Source organism: Terrapene carolina, unplaced genomic scaffold, assembly GCF_002925995.2.
Source record: "Terrapene carolina triunguis isolate 2854851 unplaced genomic scaffold, T_m_triunguis-2.0 Scaffold67, whole genome shotgun sequence".
In the NCBI taxonomy this organism is placed as follows: Eukaryota; Metazoa; Chordata; order Testudines; family Emydidae; genus Terrapene; species Terrapene triunguis.
The window spans coordinates 34,920,409-34,943,612 of NW_020664418.1; the positions used below are offsets into that span (position 1 = coordinate 34,920,409).

A 23,204-nucleotide genomic window follows, 5' to 3' on the forward strand; every position below is an offset into this window, starting at 1 on the left:
TTTTATCTAGGCCTGAGGTGGGCAAACTACAGCCTGTGGGCCACATCCAGCCCGCAGGACCCTCCTGCCCAGCCCCTGAGCTCCTGGCTCAGGAGGCTAGCCCTCCTCCCCCGCAGCCTCAGTGCGCTGCACCGCCGGTGCAATGCTCTGGGTGGCCAGGCAGCGCACTGCAGAGCCTCGCATGGTGCTCTGCAGCTGCGCTGTGGCATGGCTAGCTCCAGCTGGGCAGCAGTGCTGCCAGCCACCGGTGCTCCAGGCAGTGGGGTAAGGGAGTGTGGGAGGGTGGATAGACGGCAGGGGAGTTCAGGGTGGTGGTCAGGGGGTGTGGAAAGGGGTCAGGGCAGTCAGAGGGCAGGGAATGGGGGGGTTGAATGGGTGCAGGGGTCCTGGGGGGCAGTCAGGAAGGAGGGGGGTTAGATGGGGCAATCAGGGGTGGGTGTTCCAGGGGTGGTCAGGAGACAGGGAGTCGGGGGGTTGGATGGGGCAGGAGGCAAGGGCCGGGCAATGCCACACCTGGCCTAACCAGCCCTCCATACATTTTCTGAAACCTGATGCGGCCCTCAGGCCGAAAAGTTTGCCCACCCCTGGTCTAGACAGATAAGAAATAGAACCCACTTTTTTCCTCTTCATGCCTTTCCTCTGCTTATAGATAGAACTATTGGGAAGCGTCTGCTCTAAGTTACTTAAATTAGGGTTGACTACAGTAGGAGTGGAATGAATTTGAGATAGAAAATATCACATGCCCCTATCTTGTAGTCACCCCATTTAAAAAAAAAAATTCAGAAAAGAGCAACCAATGATTTTCCTTGTATGGAAGCAGTTCCATACCCCTAGATTAATCAGACTGGGACTTTCCAGGTTGGAAAGGAGATGATGGGGGAGGGGGAGAGAAGATTGATCATATCTATCTAAACTCATAACTGGTGTGGAGAAAGTAAATAAGGAAGTGTTATTTACTCCTTAACACAACTAGGGGTCACTAAATGACAATAGGCAGGTTTAAAAAACAAACAAAAGGAAGTGTTTTTCCCCCCCCCCACACACACACAATGCTCAGTCAGTCAGTGGAACTCTTTGCCAGAGGATGTTGTGAAGGTCAAGACTATCACAGGGTTAAGAAAAAAAAACTAGGCAAGTTCATGAAGGATAGGTCCATCAAGGGCTATTAGCCAGGATGCGCACAGATGGTAGCCCTCACCTCTGTTTGAGAAAAACTAGGAATAGGGGATGGATCACTTGATTACCTGTTCTTTTCATTCCCTCTATGGCACCTGGCATTCGTCACTGTCAGCAGACAGGATACTGGGCAAGATGGACCTCTGGTCTGATACAGTATGGCTGTTTTTATGTAATTTATATTTAAGCACTGCCAAGTGGGCTTTATTAGCTTAATAGTAAAAAATTGGGGTGATTTAATTTTTATGGTGCTGTTCACATCTTTCCAGAAGACTGGCTATTTGAAAATTAAATTAGTAGCAATTTGAACACAATTTGATTCAAACTGTTGCAGCTTCTCTAAACATTGACAGCATTTCATCCTCACATACCTATAGCATAGTATACCATTAACTCCTGTTACTATTTGGTAGGTAAAAAACCACTTTTCTTTGTACAGTAGGTTTATTGCAATTTCAGCTTTATTCAGAAAGTGTAAAAATGTGAATAGTGTGCAATAGTTTCTAGAGCAGATTAGTCTATTGTTGAAAGACTTGCTTATTAAGGGAAAGGAGACTCAGTTCTTTAGGTGTATTTGTTTTTCTTAGCTACAATTAGAATTCACAAACAATATAGATGTTAAAATAACTAAATCTGTCTAGAAAAGTGAGCATAAGTTTAAACATTAAAGCCCAAGAATGATAATGTACATAGAAAATATCTTTAATAGTAAAAATCAATTGAACAGCCCAAGATTATAAACACAGCAAGATCATAAACAGAGCTTATTTTAAATTCTTCTAAAGTGACAAGGTGCAACAGAATGAAGGATTTGGGTCTGCTAAAATATGAAAGGCCAAATTCACTCACCCTTTAGGTGTCCAGTGTCTTAAAATACTATATATTTTTAATCAGTCTAACTGAAGGGAACTCTAAAGCACTCTAAAAAGCACAGTCCTAACATGGGCCAGATCTTAAAATTCAGACATACTATACAGTAGAGACTTTTGGAAAGGCAACAAAGAATTCTGAAAGCTGCTCCAGTGCTCAGATGGGGCTGCATTATCAGCTAACTTTTTAGCAAGGAAACAGACTTGTGTTGCTTAACTAGGGACTCTTGCTGGGCTATTTCCCCTCTTTTCAGTATAGCCACTAGGTAAACAAAACAAAAAACACGCTACAGTGGCTAACTGGAGTGGCTACTCATGACCAACCCCTCTATGTGCTAGACATTTTAGCTGTACCTTGTTACAATGCTGTATATTAATCCACTTCAACTCAGTGCTGTAATAGAGAACATATCTAGCTATCTGACAAAACAGAAGTTGTCCTCACCTCAACTATGAATACAGAAGTACACATCCTTATTTCAGATGTTTAATAAACACAGGAACTTTCTTTAAAAGGTATCAAAACTTAGCAATCATTGGAGTGTGTGATCTCTAGATATACCAAACTATTCAATTAAATTAGTTCTGTCCCCATTAATGTCTTGCCAAGTAAGCAGTTAACTTAGGTACTGATGTATTTAACCACAGTATTGCTTTGTTGGCATCAGACTTTAGTTCACATTTATAGTACAAAGCTACTCACCTCAAAGTTTCAGACACTTTACTGTACATGTCTATTTATTAAACTATTTTGAGTTTAACAGGTACTAGGCTATAGAAACAGTATAATGGTTGGTTTATTTAACTACAAGTTAAAAATACATGTTTTACAAATAGCTTGCTCATTTTAAAACTTTACACCAGTAGATTATATCATTTGGCTTAGACCAGACCAATCAAGGGAACTTTAGTATCAGACTCAAACATAAAATGAGTTCTGGGGTGTTTGGGCGGGGGAAAAAAACAACCCCAAAAACACAAGGATAACAATTTGCTCTGACTTTCAATTCAGTGAAGCTGCAGAAGGTATAAGTCGAGGCAGTATTTGGTCCACCTAAATTTCAGTCAGGCTTGAAACAGTTCTTCTTAGTCTGCTTGAGAAAATATTTTGAATAATCAGGAGTTCAGAAAGCTGAAGCCATTAAATTTGTGAGCATTTACCATCCCTGGCTAGGATGAGACATGCCCAGCAGGAAGTTACTGTAAACTTTAGGGCAAGTAGTTGTGGGTGAATAAATCACAATACTTCTATTTGTCATGGAAAGACTTGGAAAAGGAAATGTGCACTTGGATCTAGTTTCATTGAAGGCAGGGCCCAATATCAACAAATAGGAAGTTTCACATTCTGGAGGATGCTTTCTCCAAACAGGTCTGATAGGGGGGAAAAAAAATCCAAGATTCACATGTTCCAGAAGCTGCTGAAAATTCATGCAGTCTGAAGGGTCACTTTGGTTTAAGGAGTGGTTTTAGGTAGTCACTGCCTTTGTTTAGTTACATGACAGAACAGCTAGGATCTTCATTTTGCTGGAGACACTATAAAGAGAAATTAAATAGGTTAAGCCCAATGAACTACTGAGTATACACAATTTAGCATCCCTATTGTAATCAAGAATAATAAGAGAAAGAATGGAGAGGCGTGCATGATTAGAGGTTAATTATTTACCTTCTAACCAATTCCCATGTGGTTTATTCTTTGTTCTAGAGAAAAATTTTGAAGGTTAAATTTCTGCATTAAAGGAAAACTTAAGCCATAACATAGGAGATAGCTTCTGAATTGCAAACTGCTCAAAGCAAGCAAGACAGTCTAACAAATTCAAAGCTTGTCTTACATACATGCAAAAATCATGCTTTAAGATAACTAAAATGGCATAGGGCAGAAGCAATAGGAAAAAGTTGTGCTGTAGTTGAAAACATGTAAGATGCCTTGTTAACCTACACAATGAATGAGGAATTACTACATCTCTCTTCACTACTCTTCTGGCCTTTCCCTCTTGTAATATACTATAGGACCATATGGCTCTCAGTATGGAGTCTTGCTAGTTAAACCATGTTTTGTTAACAAACAGAAAAAAATAATCTATTTTGCAAGCTAGACATTCTTATTACACTGTCAATAGTACCTTCAAAGTTTGTTTTAGGCTGCTAGCAAAGGTGGGTGTTGGTATTTTAAACACAGGATTATTTAAAAAAAGTGTCCTATTTAGTATGTGCTGTATTTGAATTTCAACCTGGTTTAAGAGCTTAAGCAGAGCCATCTTGCCCACAGGGCTGGCTATATCAATAAAAGTTGTTTAGTGATGTATTAGGATGAGCCCCAAGAAACTTACTAGATTCAAAACGGATTGCAGCAGACAGAGGGGGTTAGTTTTCCTTCCTCAGCCTGAAGTGAGGCTAATGAAAGCAAAACTGTCAGTCTCAGGGTTGAGTACTGGGTGCTCAATTAAAGAACATATAGAGCTGGACTGAAAAATGGGAACGTGTTTTCACAGAAAGTTTCTATTTTGTTAAAGTTTTTGAAATTTTCCAACCCAGCATGAGTTAAGTGAATTGTGGATGGGCACGAACTTGTGAGTTTACATAGCAAAACCAGCTGAAAGATGTTGAGTCCCTGCATATCCCTGGACTTTTATCCCATTTTGCTGATCCTGCTAAGACAGTGTCACTTGGGATAGGGAGTCATTTTAGTTTAAATTACTTTAGACTAATTAAGCAACCTGTCTCAATCTAGTTTCAGTCAGAGTTCATACTGTTTAATATGAAGTCTAAGTGTCGTCTTCCAAAATAGCTTAGGAGTGTAGAATTGCACTCCTATTTGCATTCCTTTAAGGAATGGCAAAATGTGTGGGTGTGTCTCCAGTTTCTATTCAGGAGCTCACCTACATGACACCACAAGCCACTCATGAAAGTTAACAGATGTTTTGGACTCAAGCTGATTAACAACTTTACCAAGTTAAGACAGTTAGAGAACAATGATTCAGTATCAATTTGTTCTTAAAACCACAGCTTCCAAACACTTATGAGCAGAACGTTCTCTTCAAACTAGCCAGTGTCCAGTTTTTGTGTAGAGACACAGGTCATTATCTACACCAGCAGTTCTCAACTGGAGGGTGAGGGACACAATGAGCCTTCCTACTCATTCATGGGTCCTGCAATGCCACTCACTCAAGTTTGGCCCAGCCACCTCTCCATGATAGAGGGCCAAATTTCAGTGAGTTATGTTGTGACCTGGTGCATGGGGGTCACAAGGCCTACTAGCACTCTGATACCCACAAAGATTTCAGGGTATTAATACACTTAAATAGGTTGCCTAGCTTATGCAGTTAGACAGCAGGATCAAAAGGTCGGATTTATTTAAATTAGATTCTACATTTGTGTGTTTGGGGAGTTCCAAGTTAGAAGAGATTAGGGGTACACGATTTTTAAAAAAGTTTAGAATCGCTGATCTACAGCAACATTTCAGAAAGTTCTGTACCTTAGTTCTGCACCGTAAGATTGTCACCAACTAACATCAGGAAGAAGTTATCCTTCCAAGAGCCTAGTACTGTAGTTCGCTAGGTGCCTGGTATTTTCCCTTCTAAAGCACCTGGATATATATTGAACAAGAGGGACAATTGGTTCATTCTATGTGGCATCTCCTGTATCCCTTGTATGTGTGACTTGGAGCAAGAACTGGTTAAGTACAGCCAATCATTTTCTAGGATGCGAGAGACTGTAGACACCCTTAAGACCCATGGCTGCAAAAGTCAGCGCTCTATAATAGATCCCTGTAGTAGAAGGTGCAACTCCAAAGGCCAATTTTATTCTAATGTTTGACTTTTTTGGGAAAGTAAGAGCTCTGATGTTGGGAGGGATACCTAGGTAATCCCTCACAGTTAGTATAAAGCAGCACTTAGAGTATAGTCTACTGGCTTACATGACTGTTCCAGCCAAACTGGCAAGTCCTATTGGAGTCAGCACTTCCACAGTCAGAATACTGAAAGTTGTTTTAAGTCTTCACAACCGTGAATAAGTGATGCAATAAGAAAGTCTTGGTACCAAACTTTAATTTAGAATTCAGTTTTAAGTGATTTAAGTGACCAACACAAATCGAATACACCAATTAATCTTCATCACTAAATTTTGTAATCCACAACTCAAGCCCCATTTGGAGGGTGTGTGGTAGGTCTTTCACATGACACGATGATCCAGAAAGTGGCCAAAAAGACACTAGGTAAGTTAAATAGCCAGAACATGTTCTGGCTTCAAGTGGGCTTACTCTAACACTATGGCCTGCATCTGTTCTCTGATCCCACCTGGAAAGTAAACTCAAGGGAAGAGACTAGTGGGAGGTGGGGATTAAGCTACAAGTAAGTAGATGATATGCAGTGGATAAATTTCAAAAGCACTTAATAATGGCCTTAGGAGCCTAAGGCACTTATGAAAGTGTATCCAAGGCCTTTTAGTACATTTCAGTGGAAATATTTTCCTTCTATAGTCCAGATTTGAAGTTGCTATTATGAAACAATAGAAAGGACACACTGAAATCTGATATTCCAAATGAAGGAAGTCACTCCCCATTCCCTCTTCTGCTTGGTTTCCACAATTGTGCAAGCAACAAAAGATTTAACTAGCTTACAGTACACAAGATTTCTAGTTGCAATAAGCTAGATGCACAATATTGGTATGAGTATTTTGTCATCATTCCTGTCTTATACTACAGTTAGCTAGTGAATTTGTTCCTGGGCATGAACAAACAGTAAAAAGGCTCTGCTAGTTGTAGTTTCAGTTAATCAATCTTTTACTGGTCAGAATGTTAATTAAAATGTGAACCTCTAACTACAGCAATGTTGTGCTCAGAGATTGGATATGTGAAGCACTGATTTCAGCTCACATGCAAAGCCATGCAGAGACTACACAGAGGCAAGAGATTTCAGCACTACTGATGAAGCAAACTTTTCTGCAAGAAAACAAGCACAATGTGCACTCTGAAACAAGCATGATGCTCACTCTGGTCTCACCTATTTTGTGGTGCTCACAGGAAACACAATCATGACACCAAACAACATTTCTTTTTTCTTCTTTTGGTCTGACATCAGGGAGAAAAATGGCAAGAGTTGTAGGCCATGGGCAAGACTTTGGGGCATGTTTTTAGTACTGTTTACTACAAAAGAAAGCCACTGATTACTTCTGTTGCTACTATGTTCTGAATGCAGAAAGATTCTTACCCGACGATGAAACTCCATTTCGCTCCCTGTTATTTCTTCTTCATCAAACTCATCTTCCAGTTCACCACCTTCTTCTCCTCTGGATACATGTATGACCTTCCGTTCTGCAGTCTCCTGCAATAAGTTGTGTCCCCCCCACCCAAATTAAATAAGCTTGTTTGTTCTTAAGCAAATTGAAGACTAGAAAAGGTGCAACTGGTTATTGCTTCACTTACCTCTCCATCAGCATTGATGAGTGTAACACCAATGTTATCCCCAGTTCCCCAAGACTGCTGGGATTTCCAGACCAGATCACTAGGACTCTGGTTTACACCAGCATCAGCACCCCAGATCTAGAGAGAGAGCGCGCGAGAGAGATTTAACTGATGAGCTTTAAATAAAAAAATAATATTCATTTTAAACAGTCAGTAGACTGGTATTGGAACATTAAAGACCAAATTCAGTTTGGAGTAAGCGTCTATAGCTCCCATGTAAAACACTAGACACACTTCGTCTAGCAGAAACGTGGCTGTGAGGTGCTCAGAAACAGGTCTAAGTGGTAAATTAGGGCAGATTCCATGAATTGCCTTTGGAGTTGGTGGAACACTTAGTCTACCCACTAGGGCAGTGGCATGGAAGAAGTGCAGCAGGAAGAGCTGCTAATGGGAGGCTCTACCCGCTATACCCTCTGAATGTAGAGTTCTTGTTCCTGGCCAACCATTTTGTCCCACTAAGCCAACAGACTTTTGAGGTCATTTATTTAGTGCTGGCAAGTCTGTTCAGTGTTCAATAGTGCCTTATCTATGCTAGTCTAATTGCACAGGTTTTCTACTGGGCAGAAAGATCTGTTCTGAGCAGGGTCTGAAAGATGTAATCAGGCTTAAGTACTGCACTTGCTTAGAGTAGGTCTAACAAATATTGTGCTTAACATGCTGCCACCAGCATGGGCTCAACATTGCTACCACTAGAGTAGCTGAACCACCAGCACTAAAACAACCCCCCGCCCCCAACAAACCACTTAGTACAGAGCAATGCACAGGTTCAAGTTCACTACCAGGCAAGTGGCCTGCACTACTTCAATTGCCCTTGAGCAAAGTGCTAGGGAGACGACTTGGATTGAACAGCCCTCTTTCCAGGCCATGGAGCAGCTCTACAACTGCCACTCCAGTCTATTAGCCTCCACAGACCTTGCTGTGCTAATCAGTTGTGTGAGAAGGTGACAGGAAGAATTGCACAGCTTAGAAAGTAAACTGCACAGCATTTATGTTCCCCTCAGCCCATTCCCTACTGGCCCATTCTTAGCTTGTAAATGAAGAAAACTAAACCTCTTCCGCTCAGAATATGCCCCACTTCAACAGTTGCAAGTGAGATCACTCCTCTAAGGTTTTGATCAGGCCTCAACTATTAAGATGGTGCTAAGTCACTCCATTCCCTAAGTTGCACTGAAGTTTACCAGTCAGGCCATCTCAGTCTTGCCAAATTGTCAGGGGAAAAAAGTTTCCCCAGCATAGGCACTAAATATACTTGCCTTCTTTACATGATGGTAACAATAAAAAAACCCAAATCTGACTTTTAAAGTCAATTAGAATTACTTGCTTGGCAAGTCAGATTGGCAGGGCAGTGTTAAGTTACTTACCGTAACTACTTGGCCTGCTCGAAGGACAAACCGAGCAGGGAATTTGTATATTATTTCAGACAAGCTTCCGAGTCGTCGTCTTAGTACCCATCCATTTAGTGATTGATCCTGCAGTTAGGAAGGCAAGATACCATTACAAGAGGATATGAAATTGTAACTAGATGGACATCCTAAAGAGATCACACCTATGTGCTGTCATAATTTGTTAGTCTAGGCCATTTTACATTTCCTACATGCTGGTTTGCAAAGTACTGTTCCTTTCAAGACAGGGGCCATTCTTAAAGTATAAATTTAGTTTAACACTGTTCCATGTTAGCACTGAAGATTCTGGCAGCAGTGGTTGATCCCATAAGAGTTCCTGAAACAGTGATCAGACTAAGTATTAGACTTAGTAACTATATAGGTTTGTCTCAGCCTCACCATTCACTAGAAGCATTCAGGATAGCAGGCATCAATAGCACTTTTTCTTTTGGTTTAAGAGTGTTTGGAGATTCATAACCACTATCCTGGAGTAACGCAAGTCAGACTGGATCATCTTCTCCAATGAAGAATGGCCATAAACTATTTAGGCTGAAGGATACCACCTCGATCAGGCTTCTTCATACCATTTCAGTCTACATGTATTCTCAACTAGGGTTAAGCTGACTGATTTGTGACGTTTCATAACATCAATTTTTAATTCTCAACTTTTTCCATACTAAGACTCCCCTTCTTAGTTTCAAGTTATTCATTAGTTCAGAAGACCGCTCTTTAACAATCGCAGTCAATAAGGCAGAGAGGGGATTCCAGACACTTAGGTAGAGAACTTTAGAACCATTCTAAGGTAAGAACTCGGAGACTAAGATGTATGGTCTGAGAATCTAACCTCTATCCAATTCTGCAGCTGTCGTTTTACAGCAGAATGAGAACTACCATTGTTCATATAGGCTTGTTTGGCTGCAGTGTTACAAGTTCAGACACATTTGAATTGCAGAGCTTTTCTATAGTCCAGTTGCCATTTTAAGAACTAATCAGGTCATACCCTCTGCTTTAGAGCAAAAGCTACCCTTGTAATGCAGCATTTCCCTCCGGTCCCTGTTAGCGTCTAGGGTTCTGCAATGTTGGCGGAATAGGACCAAACCACTTATTTGCAGAATCATCCCTTCAAACCTGCGACTATTTCCCTGTTTAAGACATTCTTGTCCACAATATCCTGTCCATCCCATCCCAAAGGAAGTAGAAAGCCTGCCCTGGGAAGGGAGTCTAATGGCATTATTGTACCTTCTTCAGGAGCCAAGTTCTCATGGGGTAAGGGTGTCGTGCCAAGACCCATAGCCTCTGTGCAAACAGATATCATGGGAGTTTGTTAGGAATCGCATGCCCCTGAATTTTCCTCAGTCAGAGCAGCAGTACAAGTACTACCCATTCCATTTGTGAAAGCTCTAAAGGGTTCGTAGCAGTCAGAAGTTGAAAGTTTCCTGGCCTGTCTGACCAGAGCCTTCTCCTGGGTATTCTGCTCTGAACCCCCTCCACAAAACTCAATTAACTCCCAGCACTAGTGAAGCAGGGATTGTGGGCAGCTTGGGCTACTAAAGTCTACCCAGAGGCAGCTTTTCTTCTGCCCTGGTTCAGCAAGTCATGTTTAGAACATACAAGAGTGACTTAGAGCTGTGGATGTTGTCCAGCCTTTGACAGGTAGCCAGCCTAAAGCTAACCACTAACTGCCCAGGGTTGGGAGAACCTACTTCAGACTACTACCTAGTTTGGTAGGGTAGTTTGCATGTTCTTAACATGCCAGTTGAAGAATACAAGGATACCACTCTTGACTGTGGCTTGTGCCAGACTTCCCAGCAGAGAAACAGTTAATTGAGTAAGTAGAACCCCCCCGCCCCCAACACCAAGCAGTTAGATAGTTGCAGACTGCTGGATAGACTGGGTAAAAGCTATCTGATTAATTGGCTGCAGAGTAGGAGCCCTGCCACAGCTAAAACAATAAGCTACAAGGGATCTAAACAGCTATTGGTATTATCTGACACACTAAGCACCTTATATGCTTTTATCCTTGATTAAACTGGACTGATTGTCTTTCTGCATCCACAGACACACCTATAGCTTTCAATAAAATGGTATCGGTTTCCCACAAGACCGTTTGTGGCTTCTCTAACCAGCAACAGCTACTATTGACCATTTCTTGAACAATATGGAGATGGGTATATTAATTTAATTTAAACTGGTTCTTGAGGATCAAGAGAAGAGGAAAATCATTAGAAAAGCAAGATGCTGAATAAACTGGCCCTTATGATACTGGGCTAGATAGCACCACTTAGTTTAATGTGTCGATGTTGGTTTTGTGTATGGGAAAAGGTGGTTGAAGTTTGATAGGCTATCAGCCATTAGAGAGAGCAGGGAAGGAGTACCTCGTCCGAGTTGTTTTTAAGCTTGACAAAATTCCCTTCTGTGTCAATTTCTTCTATAGACACATTTCCTGAACATGATGCATGCTGAACAATTTTAAAGCTGACACTGTGCTCTCCCTTTTTGGATTCTTTCAGTTTTCTCTTTTTTCCATGCAGGAAGCGATGCCCATGGCTGGTTGTTGCCTGGGTTGCAACACTTTGGGAAGATGGACTAGATGACAGTTTTAGCCTAAAAAGAGCCAAGTGACCATGTTAGATATGCAAATTGTGCCAACCCCATTGTGCCCAGACCTAGTATAGCTTCCCCTCTGCCCATACCAGCTTAGTTGTAGTCTTGAGTGTGGTATTTTATTTTATGGCAAGGAGTCTCCCAGTGACCAATGTGCGAAAGCTTATGGCCTGCTTTCCAATTTTTGCAAGAAGAGTTCAGAGCAAGCTATGGAATTTCCACCTCCTCTCCCCCTGTCCCTCAGCTGTTGCATTAGTTTCTTTTTCTCTTATGGACACTGCAGGAATTAAGATCTCCATGAACAAACCCTCTACGGTAAGTGGTTAGACAGCCAATCGACTTGAAAAAGCATTGAGGATTAACATTATAAGGTCTATAGGAAAATTTGGCAGCCAAGGGATTAATTTTGTCACTTCCTAAGGTTACTAATTGCTGTTTCAGGGTACATGATGTTTCAATCAATGCATTTATCATTTAGAAGAGATTGCATATACTATAGTATAAAGCCCATCTTCAGTATTTTACATACCGAAGCCAGTAGTCTGATGAGTTCTCCCAGTAGCCAACTGGGAACAAGATTAACTTCAGATTTCTCCCCTCCCACTCAGTACATAGACTTATAGAATGAAAGTATGTTGGAGGAAGAAAGTCTTCTTGTATTGCTCAATATTGTATCCTACCTCTGTTCTTCTCCTTCCAGCATCTTTCTGTAGGCATTTATTTCTAGATCTAGGGCCAGTTTCACATCTAGTAGATGCTCATATTCTTCCAACTGTGCTTGCATCTGCCGCCGCGTTTGTGCCATTTCTTTATCTTTTTCAGCCATACGTCTTCGATGCATCTCACGGTCATAATCCAGAGTCTCCTGTAACTCTCTTATTCTGTTCTCCAATGCACAGTTCTTAGATTTAATTAAATAGGTTTAGTTATCAGTGAGTATTTTGAATAAGATGCTAAAATTAGAGCTCAGTCAAGAGCAATTTTGGGGAGGGATGAAAGCAGATAATGTCTAGAAAATACAAATGTCACTAAGGAAAAAAATCCAATGATCTCACTGAAGAATGGTACCTGGCTTTGATAATGATTAAGCTGGGATGTCAAAGTGTCAACTCTCATCTTTGTTTCCATCAGCTCCTCCCGAGCAGCATTGGCAAAGTCGCTATTTTTTGCGGCAGAAAGTTGGGCATTCTCCATCTATGAAGAAATAGTTGTCAACTGATTAGAACTCTGGTGACCCTTTGTTCTAGAAAAAAGGTTACCAAGTGATTTAGACATACAGATTTAGTTGCATATGTATGAAGACGTAGAGTATCTTAACAGTTTGTTTACAGTGGAAATTGATTTACCAAGACATAATTCAACATCACAACCCTAATCCAGCTCTTCATCACTGCCTAAACTATAGAATATTTCCTGTTACATAGATTTGTTGAAAATGCACAGAAGTGATACCACTAGAGAAGAAACTCAAGTTCACTAGCGGTACCATGGCTAATGGGGTAGGAAGCTGCCTTGAGACAGTACAGGATACTAGATAGTTTCTTTGAGTGTCAGTAATCAAATGCTCTTTCACACCAATGCTGGTACCAGAGCTCTGTGACCAAACAAGCATAGCCATGTTTAACAGTGTATTCAGGAATCTAACTAGTCATAGAGCAAGCAGAGATTGAGGTGATATTCCTTTAAGAAAGGGGAAAAAAGCTGGAGGAAACTAATGCAGTAACAGCAGCAGGACCCCTACTGAGAAAAGAACAATCAGGGCAAAGGAGTTAATACAGCAGGGTAAAGGGAATGTTAGTGAGTTGAAGACTAAATAGACAAACGGGAAGGAAGTGAGAACAGAGATCAAGGAATCCACTCAGAAAGTACGATCACATGTCTCTGCAGATAGTACAGAGGGCTTGTAATACTATAAGTGTCTCCATTAATAAAATTCTTGGACCATATTCCAATCTCAGTCACAGGTGAAAAAACTGGAGTATCTCTGGTATTTCAGTGACATTACCTATTGTAACTGGACTCAGTTCTGGGCTGCGGGTGACACCATTAGTATCAAGGTACTTTTGTAATCCTGTCTTGGTAGGAGGGTTGCAATTACATCAGCTACCAAAACTGGTAGATTAAGTTAATTCACCTTCATTACACGTGTGCACTCATTTCTGTTAGAGGAAGAATTAATCCTGCTGTAACTGGTACACAGTTTCAAACTTTTAGTACCATATTTCCTAGGAATTAAGATAATATTGGCAATAGACTAAATTCTGCTCAATTATTATACCACATTAATTTTTGGTGTGATTGACCTGGCCCTATGCATATAACATCTATGCATAAAGTTTAGATATTTGTAATAAGCACGTCAGAACCAAAATTGAAATTTGCTGATGGGAATGTTTAAAGTTTTATAATTCATACCAACTACTCCTGTTATGGAGGATAGTATATATTTATGCATCTCGACCAATTTTATTGGACAGTGAAGTGACAGCAGATAGCAAGTTCTATTGGCAGATCTTGGAGAGACTGTTCAGAGATTAAATGATTCAGGATAGTGGCTCCTACTGCAGAACAGTCTTCAATTAATGGGTCTCTACTACTTGAAGCAAATGGACCATACTCTGTGTCAAATACATTAGTCGGCTAGTTCAAGGAAGGGTCAAATGCTTCCTTGTCATATGAAGATGCAGAAAGCATGACAGCTTGTTCATTTGATTTGCAACTTTTGAAGACTCACTTTGGCACTGAATGTGCGCTCCAAGTCATCTTTGTATTCTTGAATTTGTTCTTCATGCTCCTTTCTGAGTCCTTGCAGAGCATCTGAAAGTTTGCTCTCAAATTCCCTCTGACGGCCAGATTCTATTTCCGCTATCCTGCTCTCATGGAATCTTTTTGTTTCCTTGAGCTCCTAGAGGAGGAGAAAAAGTATATGGCTTAAAGGTCAAATGAAATACCACCATTTAGCTTGAGTAACTGATCTTATGCAACTGCTTTAACAATCAACCAGTGTAGCAAGTCAATCACGCAACACTAAAGCAGATGTTTACTGTCAAGTATTTGGTCACTTGTTTTTTAATCATAGGGGATTTAGAGATGGAAAGGTCCATTAGGTCATCAAGTTCATCTGACCTTGCTGGGTTATCTTCCCCTAAGTAAAAAAAAGAATGGAAAGTAATAGATTTAAAGATCTCCAATGGGGTTCTCACTAGCTGAAAGTATATTCCCCTGCCTGTTGGATTATGCTGTCAACACATTTTTCTAGTTACCAGTCTAGCTAGAAAAGACAATAGCTTTTTTTTTTTTTTTAAATAAATGAAATCAGAAATGTCTTTTCCCCTATCCTTGTCTTTATTTGAAATTCAGTGGGATTTTGGCTCTTAAGTCACTTAGACATTTTTGAAAATTTCATCCTAAAAGTTCCATTCTAAAGCTGAATGGAGACTAAATTTAATTAATCCTATAGTATATAGAACCTGATTATGCAGCGGTCACCATGAAAGATACAAAAGGAAATCGCTTAGAAACAAGAACCTGTGAAGTTAGTGGTTTTGTTTGTTTTTTAAATTAGACATCCAAGTAGTATTAGGACTGTAGTTATCTTAGCAGGTGTAATTTCAGAGAAAGCTAAAATTTAACAGTCAAAATTGCAAAGGTTTCCAGGTGTTTGCAGAAAGCCTAAAGTAAACCAAATCTCATACTCCAGCAGGTAACACCTCCCCCCCCCCCTCATATTAGAAAACAAACTTTACAGGTGATTTACAGTAGCATAATAGAATAGTAACTACTGGATTTCAATGAAGCTTGAGGTGGAAGGAGAGAAACATGCTCAAATATATTAGGAGATACTGATGTTACCTAAATTTGTGCACATCCCTGGAGTTTACCCACCTAGGTGGCTTTTGCTGGCTGGCAGAGGGTCATAAGGTTGATTCAGCTAGTTACCTTTTTAGGAATCAAGTGCATTTTAACATTGATTTTGTAAGGGTATCCAGGGGCAATGGCAATTGGCATCTAGGAAATCCTTGCTAAAATTAACTTAGACATACATCTTCATGAAGGCGTTTCTGGAATGTCATTTGTTCCTGCACAGTTTTCATTTGGTTTTCCAGGTCCACTCTCTTCAACATTTCTCCATGGAGATGCTTTTTGGTATCTTCCAATGCCAACTTAAGCTAGGAAAGAAAAGATTTTTGTGGTAGATCAGAATGCAAGGAAAGTGACGTTTCTACACTAACAGCTAAAGATTAGATTTCAGAGTTACTCCTATAGTCAACAACTTTAAGGGAAGGAACCTTTCTGATTTAGTTCACTATCAATAAGGTCCAGAATATGTTTAGTGTTCTTCACATGGAAGACACTTGCAGTCCTGCCCCCAAAAAGCTTAATGGAACAGGGCTGCTTTCTGCTCCCAAAGTGATCAGATCTCCAGAATGAACTAGGCTACTTAACAAACCAAGTATACAGAAGCCTCATTAATCACTGACCAGTTAAGTTGTAGAACTACTGTTTTCTAACCCTACCCAGCTAAGGAACCCAGTTATGCTAGGATTATCAGTTGTACAAGACCATTGTCATTTTCCCACCATAATACTAAATGATGCAAGCCTCAATTTGAGATAAGAATTATGAAAATCCAAAGGCCTGAAACCAATAGATGGTGTGCATTTATTGTAATAAAGTCTTCCTTCTAAAACTCAATTATATCCTGCAAGTGTAATTCTTACACTAAGCCAACACGTCTACATTTTATGGCAGCATTTTAAGCCATCCTAGTGAAACAGACACACTTACCTCATATCTAACAGACCCTAAACTGCAGTATTTTATTAATCTCCTCCAACCCCTAAAGAACTCAAAACTGAATAGTATCCTAAACCCAAAATGCAATACATTTCAGGCAATTTTTTACAGTAAGAGGAAGAGCTTTTCACACACACAAAAGTTCATTAAATCAAATGGGTAGAGGGTTTCTCTTAAAGTTAGGGTAAAGCACTTAAAGATACAGTAAGAAGGTCCTTCAAGCCAGGTGAATAGGTAGACATTAATTTTTCCCTCCCTAGTATCTGCCATTTCAGGGGAGGTTACACAGGCTGTAACTAGCATGTTAAGAGCAAAGTTTAGTCTCAGCTACATGGATAGGACCAAAGAGTGTCATTCAATTATATGAAATCAAACTAGATGATCACAATGGCCCTTCTGGCTTTATAATTTATTAATTCATGTGATGAAGCAGGATTACAAGCCTCACAACATGGTTCCCCGACCCAATATTTTGGTTAGCAGAGATGGTGACCAGGACATGTGCTTTTATCAAAATTCTGCAAGTCCTTCTCTCCCAATCCTTACCTATTAAGTACAAGGAACTTCATGAGTTTTTAAAACTTTAATCTTATTTTCCCCAAAAAGTTTATAAACAGCAACAGAGGCAAAATAGAGAGTCCAGTGTGGGAAGTCATAATTGAACTTCTGGTATCACCAACCATGAAATAATGTAGATTCTATGCAACATCTTACAGTGACTATTTGATCCTTTAACTCTTGAAGGTCGCCCTCCAAACTTCTTTTTCCACTCAAAGCTGTTGCTAAGTCAGCCTCCTTGGAATTCAGCTGAGCATCAAGATCTCTGATACGAGCCTGTGCCAGGTTTAAGTCAGCTTCTTTTTTAGAATTCCTGCAAGTGAAAGTTTTACATTCATAAGAATTTACTGCTGGTGGGGAGGGAACAATATATTTAATCTTCTTACATTTTTATAGTTTCTACCACAGCTAGCCATTTCTTGTCTATTTATAAATGGTTAAGAGTAGCACTGGAGTATAATTCACTATCCACCATCACCCAAAAGATGAAACTAGACAAAAAACCTGCATGCAAACATTAACACCTGTATTATTTCATTGTACCCTTGAGTCACCAGTTCATTCTGTACATGCTTTTACAGTGCCCACTGCAGTAGCATTGACCCCCACCCACCCATCTAAAGTAGTCTCAGATTTCACTATCTCCCCTTGAGTGTTTTCTGAACAGACAGCAGCTAGAAGCTCTTGTAGCAGTGATCGTGACAAGGGTGAGAAAGAGCAATTCTCCTTTCAAGTAGCTAGAAAACAGATCTTTAAAATTTGACATCTGCTAGCCGGGGGGGGGGGGGGGAAAGGAGTCCTACGAAAGAGCAGCAGTGGTAGAAATGCCAACAATCTTCTTTTCTCATCAGCTGGGAGTAAGAGTGGGCATTGCCCCTTTGACCTTCAAATGGGACCCTCAAAACCTTTCCTTTCACATCTTCCTCTGGGCTAGATGATTTACTTCTCTGACTAGCACATGTCTGGCAAGTTTTTCAAGCCCAGGTTTAACATGTAATGCCGGGACAGAAGGGGAATTTCAGTCAGCTGAGCGGCTAGTTCAGTTGCATTCCTGTGTCGCATCAGGCATGTGCTTAGCATCTTTCTTGGCTCAGGCGGACACTAACATTAGGGATGTTTAATGGTTTCCTCAAACTTTAGCCAAATCCCTGGTAAAACAGCTCCAGGCTGGCAGAAAACATTTCTGGTGCCATCCACTAATCCAAGTGCCAGCAGCCTGTAATGGCGCCACCCATGAGAGAGGGAGGAGTTTTGGCCCCAAGAGGCCACCATCCTGGCTGTGATCAGAGTAGGGCACAACCCTGAGCATGCTCATTAGGAAAGAAGCTCAGTCACTGGCCTCCTGGAGCATAGGGCTTAATAGTGTGGGGTTATCTGGTAACGTGGAGGGGGAGAGGAGAGATGAGCCAGGAGAATGGTATCGGACGGCCAGTAGGCCTCTGCCTCAGGACTAGATGGGCTGCCAGGCTCACCCACCTCCACTTTATTCTCAGAAGGAGCTCGGACCTTGACATCCAGGACAGGATTCTGGTAAAGTGATTTTTATGTGGAAAAAACAGGACACAGTAGGAAGTTTGGTGGGCCAAGAAGGTATGCACTGGAAAGTATGGCATGCCCACCTCTTTCCCCAAGCAAAAGATCAGAGGTGGGCAAACTACTGCCTGTGGGCAACATCCGGCCCACGGGACCGTCCTGCCTGGCCCTCGAGCTCCCGACTGGGGAGGCTAGTCCCTGGCCCCTCTCTCGCTGTTCCCCCTCCCCGGCAGCTACGCCGCCGCGTGGGCAGCAGGGTTGCACGTTCCTGCCAAGCAGCGTGTCTGGCTCCGGCCGGGTGGGTGAGACTGCCGGACATGCTGCTCTGAGTGGCATGGTAAGGGGACCAGGGGGTTGGATAAGGGGCAGAGGTTCTGGGGGGCGGTCAGGGGATGGGGGAGTGTTGGATAAGTGTGGGAGTCCTGAGGGGGCCTGTCAGGAGACTGGGGTGTGGATAGGACTCAGGGGACAGGGAACACGGTGGGGTTGGATAGGCATGGGGTCCTGGGGGGGCCTGTCAAGGGGCAGGGGTGTGGGGTCCCGGGGGCAGTTAGGTCCCAGGAGGGGGCAATCAGGGGACAAGGAGCAGGGGGGTTGGATGGGTCAGGGATTCTGAGGTGGGCAGTCAGGGGGCAGGAAGTGGGAGGGGTCAGATAGGGGGCGGGGGCCAGACTGTTTGGGGAGGCACAGCCTTCCCTACCCAGCCCTCTATACAGTTTTGTAACTCCAATGTAGCTCTCGGGCCAAAACGTTTGCCCACCCCTGCAATAGAAAGTGCTAGGGAAGAGCATGGGACTCATTCAAAGGCACTATAATGTTTCTGGCCTCAAACAGCTATGACAGACACAGATTTGTTAGAACTGATACTGGAAAGTGACATTCCTGATTATCAGACAGTTCTTTGCTGAGATTTTAAGGAACAATCCCTATTTTCTCATGGTGAAATCAACAATCTGGGAAGTGGATGAATTGTGAGTTTCTGAGCCAGGGTTTCCAATTGGTCACTGAGTTTGTCCTCTCTCCCCTATCCCACAGTACAATTTAATTGTGCATTATTGCTGTTAATACAAAAAGTTAAGACAATTATTGGTTCCCCTGCCAACAGCTACTATAAAATTCAAATACGTCTTTACTCTGTGTGGTTATGAGTAAGAGGACAGACATTGTAGGTCATCTGTTCCCATTCATGTGGAATTCTTATTCTGCAGGTTTGAATTTTAGACACATTTTCCCTTTGTGGACATGTGCTGCCATATTCCTGCCATCTAAAAGTCTACATTACTCCTTAACATAGCTGTTGAATGACTGTCTATGCTGGCTTTTAGAAGTGTATAAACTATTTCATAGTTCGCAGGACTGCCTTAGTGGTTGGCTACTAGGAATAGTGGATGCCACCCCAAAGTACAAAGTTATTTTTATTCTTCCTCCAGTCCTCAAACCAAGATATGGATCTCAGATTGACTAGAAGAGCTTAAACCAGTATCAGGGGGTAGCCATGTTAGTCTGTATCCACAAAAACAACAAGGTATCCGGTAGCACCTTAAAGGCTAACAGATTGATTTGGGCATATGCTTTTGTGGGTAAAACACCTCACTTCTTCAGATGCATCAGTATTAATAATCAGTATTTTCAAAGTCCATTTCTTACTAAAGAAAGATTGGGGTTTACCTATATGTGTCTAAGATCTGAGGACATCCAAACAGTCATAAGATTCACTTATGAGGTCCCATTTTGCATCACTGAACTACACATTGAGGTGGAACCATCATATTTGTATATTCAGAGTTATTTGTATCTCTAAAACCAGTTAGACCAAGTATCTTCCTGTTTATTACTTGTATTCTCTTCCTGTGCCCTTACTCCTGTTCTGATCCTTCTCCTCCTGTGCCCTTACTCCTGTTCTGATCCTTCTCCTGCAAATGTGATGAGATGAGAGAGCTGGTGTGACTATGCCAGTCATTCTTTTCAAGCATCCTACATCTGGCTCTTCAGTTACCACTGTTGGTCTAAGTATGCACTTGCATCTCACTTCTTTATACTTTAAGAGTGTACGAAGCACTGTGTAGTAAACCAAGTTGAACAACTAATGGTTATTGCTTGCAGGAAGAGTGTTGGATACTGTTCACCCCATAGGAGTTCTAAGCTATTTAAAGGATATATCAAGTTCATGACATCCAGGAAGATAAGGTTGTTCCAAGTCATCGGAGACACTTGCAGTTAGACTGCACAGAAACAAGCACCTCTAAATATTAGGACTTAGATCTAGTACATCTTTTACTGAACATACTGCGTATGTAAGCCCTTTTCCATTTTCAGGAGGCTGTAAAGTCAGTCATTTCTAAAGCCTAGCTGTTTCAGAAAGTAAAAAACACCAATTCTCAGGACTACAGATCAGCCAAGTCTAAGGTTCTATAAACAAAGACTGGAGTTATCAAAACACTAAAAGTAGTTGAAAAATTTCAGAACTGGCACCAGTCCTTTCCTTGCTCTCCAATCACAAGATGAGAGATTAGGTTTTTATGAAGCTTAAACTTCTGAACCAAAACCAAGCATGCAAGACATAAGTCCAAGAGTTGTAAGCCGCTGAAAGTAGGTCAGTAGAGAAAGCATTTGCTCCAGTCTCGGAACACCCACAGGCTTTATTCCTGTACAGGTTTGGAATGGGAATACTTTAGAGACCTACTCAACAGCTAAACCCTAGCAATAGATATCGGCATGTAAGGGCCACATTAGGGTAGGATTCTTAACGTAAGAGGCACCTCTCGACAGGGGTCAGTTAAATCGGGCATCGATAAGCCACACCCCACACGGGTAATCCATTAAGGCCAGGCTCCCCCATAACATAGCTGAGGCCTGTCATTTGTTTACAGGTGACCGATCCCCCTATACTTTTATTAGCTGCAGCAGATTCGGTTGTCCCTGGGTGCTAAGCACCTGTTCCCGGGAAATCCCAGTACCACGCCCCAATCTGCGAGCTGCCTGCAGGAGCAGTGACCAGCAGGGAATTTCGAGAGGCATTTAGCTATTGGAAGAGAGGAGGAGGGGGGAGGGCCAGGGACACAGAAGAAGGGGGGCGGGGTGCGCTAATAGTAGCCGCTGGAGCCAGAGGCTACTCCCCCTGCCATGTGACAGGGGCCAGGCCGTGAAGAGCAGCCGCTCGCAGCCCGGCTAGCGCAGAGGGAAGCGAGGAGACACCGACCTGGCGTGCAGCTGCCGGTGCTCCTCGCTGAGCTTGCCCAGCTCCACCTGCAGCGTGGCCCGCTCGATGGCGATGCAGTCCAGCGCCTTGCGGGCATCCGCCAGCTCGGTCTCGTAGCGGAGCCGCAGGTTGCCCAGCTCCCGGCTGCTCCCTTCCTCCTGCTCCGCCAGCCGCAGCTGCAGCGTGGATTTATCGGCCTCCAGGGCCCGCACCCGGTCGATGTAGGCGGCCAGGCGGTCATTGAGCTGCTGCAGCTCCTCCTTCTCCTGCAGCCGGCTGAGCCGGGTCGGGCTGAGCGGGGAGAATGCGGCCGAGCGACCGAGAGCTCGCCCGCTGCCTCCCGGGGTGGAGGACACCGCCGTGGCCATGGCCGCGTCTCTACGGGCACGATCCTCGGGGCTAGCGCGGCCGCCGCCCGGGGCGCCTCGGGCTGGGCAGGCACCTTCAGGCCCCTGCTACATCCATGGCAGGAAGGAAACGCCCCTTTGCAGGTCACCCCCAGCCCCTGCACAACCAAGCCGACGCCTCAAGGAGACATGGAATCCCGGCGCCCGCCCCCTGCGCGCCGCGGCCTTTCCCTGCCCACGCTCTCACTGAGAGGCACAGTCCGGTTCCCCCGGCTCCAGCCCGGGTATAAATAGCCAACACCAGCTGCAGTTCCAGGGTCCTTCCGGCACGGGCTGCGGCACCGGCGGCAATTTAAAGGGATAGAGCCGCTGGATGGAGGAGCAAGCTGTACCAGCCCGGGAACGAGAGCCTGTTGGGATCCCAGCTCCGGGTGGGGTCTCCCCGCTTTAGAAAATGGGGAGGGAGGATTTTGTTCGCTTTTCAGTAGGGCAGTGAGTGAACGCCACACTCCGCTTCCTTTTCCAGTCTCCCCGTTCAGATTAGCCCGGCTGGAGACGATATAGTCCTGGTCAAGAGGTGCGAGAAAAGACATGCCACTGATGGGCGTGGGGAGTGCCCATTAATACAGTTGCTAATTCTGAGTTTATATTCAGCACCCTAAAGGGACAGATTGAAAATGTCATATTTAGAAAAGCGTCCTTCCTTGTGTTCGCGTTCCAGTGCTTAATTTGTGCCAGGGCTGAGACCCCCGTCACCTCTAGGTTTGGCAGTTCATATCCCTGGCACCTAATTGCTTGAGCCAGCCCCCCCCCCCTCCGCCCCCCATCTGCTGTGTTCAGATTATTACAAACAAAGAATCTTTCAAATCTCACTTACCTTTTCCGATTGGTGCTTTGCCCTTTGTTTACCTTTATTTTATTTTAACATTTTATTCAGACTAGTCAGTGAAAAGTACATTAGTCTTTTCCATTGTTTGTTTCTAGCCATTTTTAGCTTTCAGGTCAGTTTCTGGTTCTCATCCATGCACCACAATGTGCAATGTTTAGGATGCAAATTGCTGGGGGGATTTTTACATCCAAACAAAAATGTTGTCACTTACAGTTGAAGCCATCGTGAAAACAATTCTATCAATTATAGGTTTGATCAAATTGATTTTTTTAACAACACTCTATTTTTGTAATGTCCCTTTCATAAGGAAGTTCACTGGCAGTTGTAAATTTCCTTTATTCTCACTTGAGATTGTAATTTCCATGGATGACTCTTACTGTTTGGAGGGCAGA

The 23,204-nt window shown here is 42.8% G+C and overlaps 1 protein-coding gene across 3 annotated transcripts; it reads right to left on the reverse strand.

Annotated features, from left to right (window-relative positions):
- Window positions 1-1,681: 1,681 nt before the first annotated feature.
- Window positions 1,682-22,486, reverse strand: LOC112108370 (lamin-L(III)-like). 3 transcript variants are annotated; one of them, XM_029910792.1, is made up of 12 exons: window positions 21,577-22,486; window positions 17,001-17,157; window positions 15,533-15,658; window positions 14,224-14,394; window positions 12,558-12,683; window positions 12,170-12,390; window positions 11,261-11,489; window positions 8,865-8,972; window positions 7,465-7,581; window positions 7,250-7,363; window positions 7,043-7,110; window positions 1,682-3,578 (listed from the first exon to the last, which is right to left on the reverse strand). In XM_029910792.1, the coding sequence occupies exons 1-11, from the start codon at window positions 21,942-21,944 to the stop codon at window positions 7,072-7,074; spliced, it is 1,776 nt and encodes a 591-aa protein (XP_029766652.1). In that variant the 5' UTR covers window positions 21,945-22,486; the 3' UTR covers window positions 1,682-3,578; window positions 7,043-7,071. The 3 variants fall into 3 exon arrangements, with proteins under 3 accessions (XP_029766652.1, XP_026504103.1, XP_024058239.2); XM_026648318.2 differs by having other exon boundaries at window positions 1,682-3,743; XM_024202471.2 differs by lacking the exons at window positions 15,533-15,658; window positions 17,001-17,157; window positions 21,577-22,486 and adding an exon at window positions 15,429-15,504.
- Window positions 22,487-23,204: the final 718 nt, after the last annotated feature.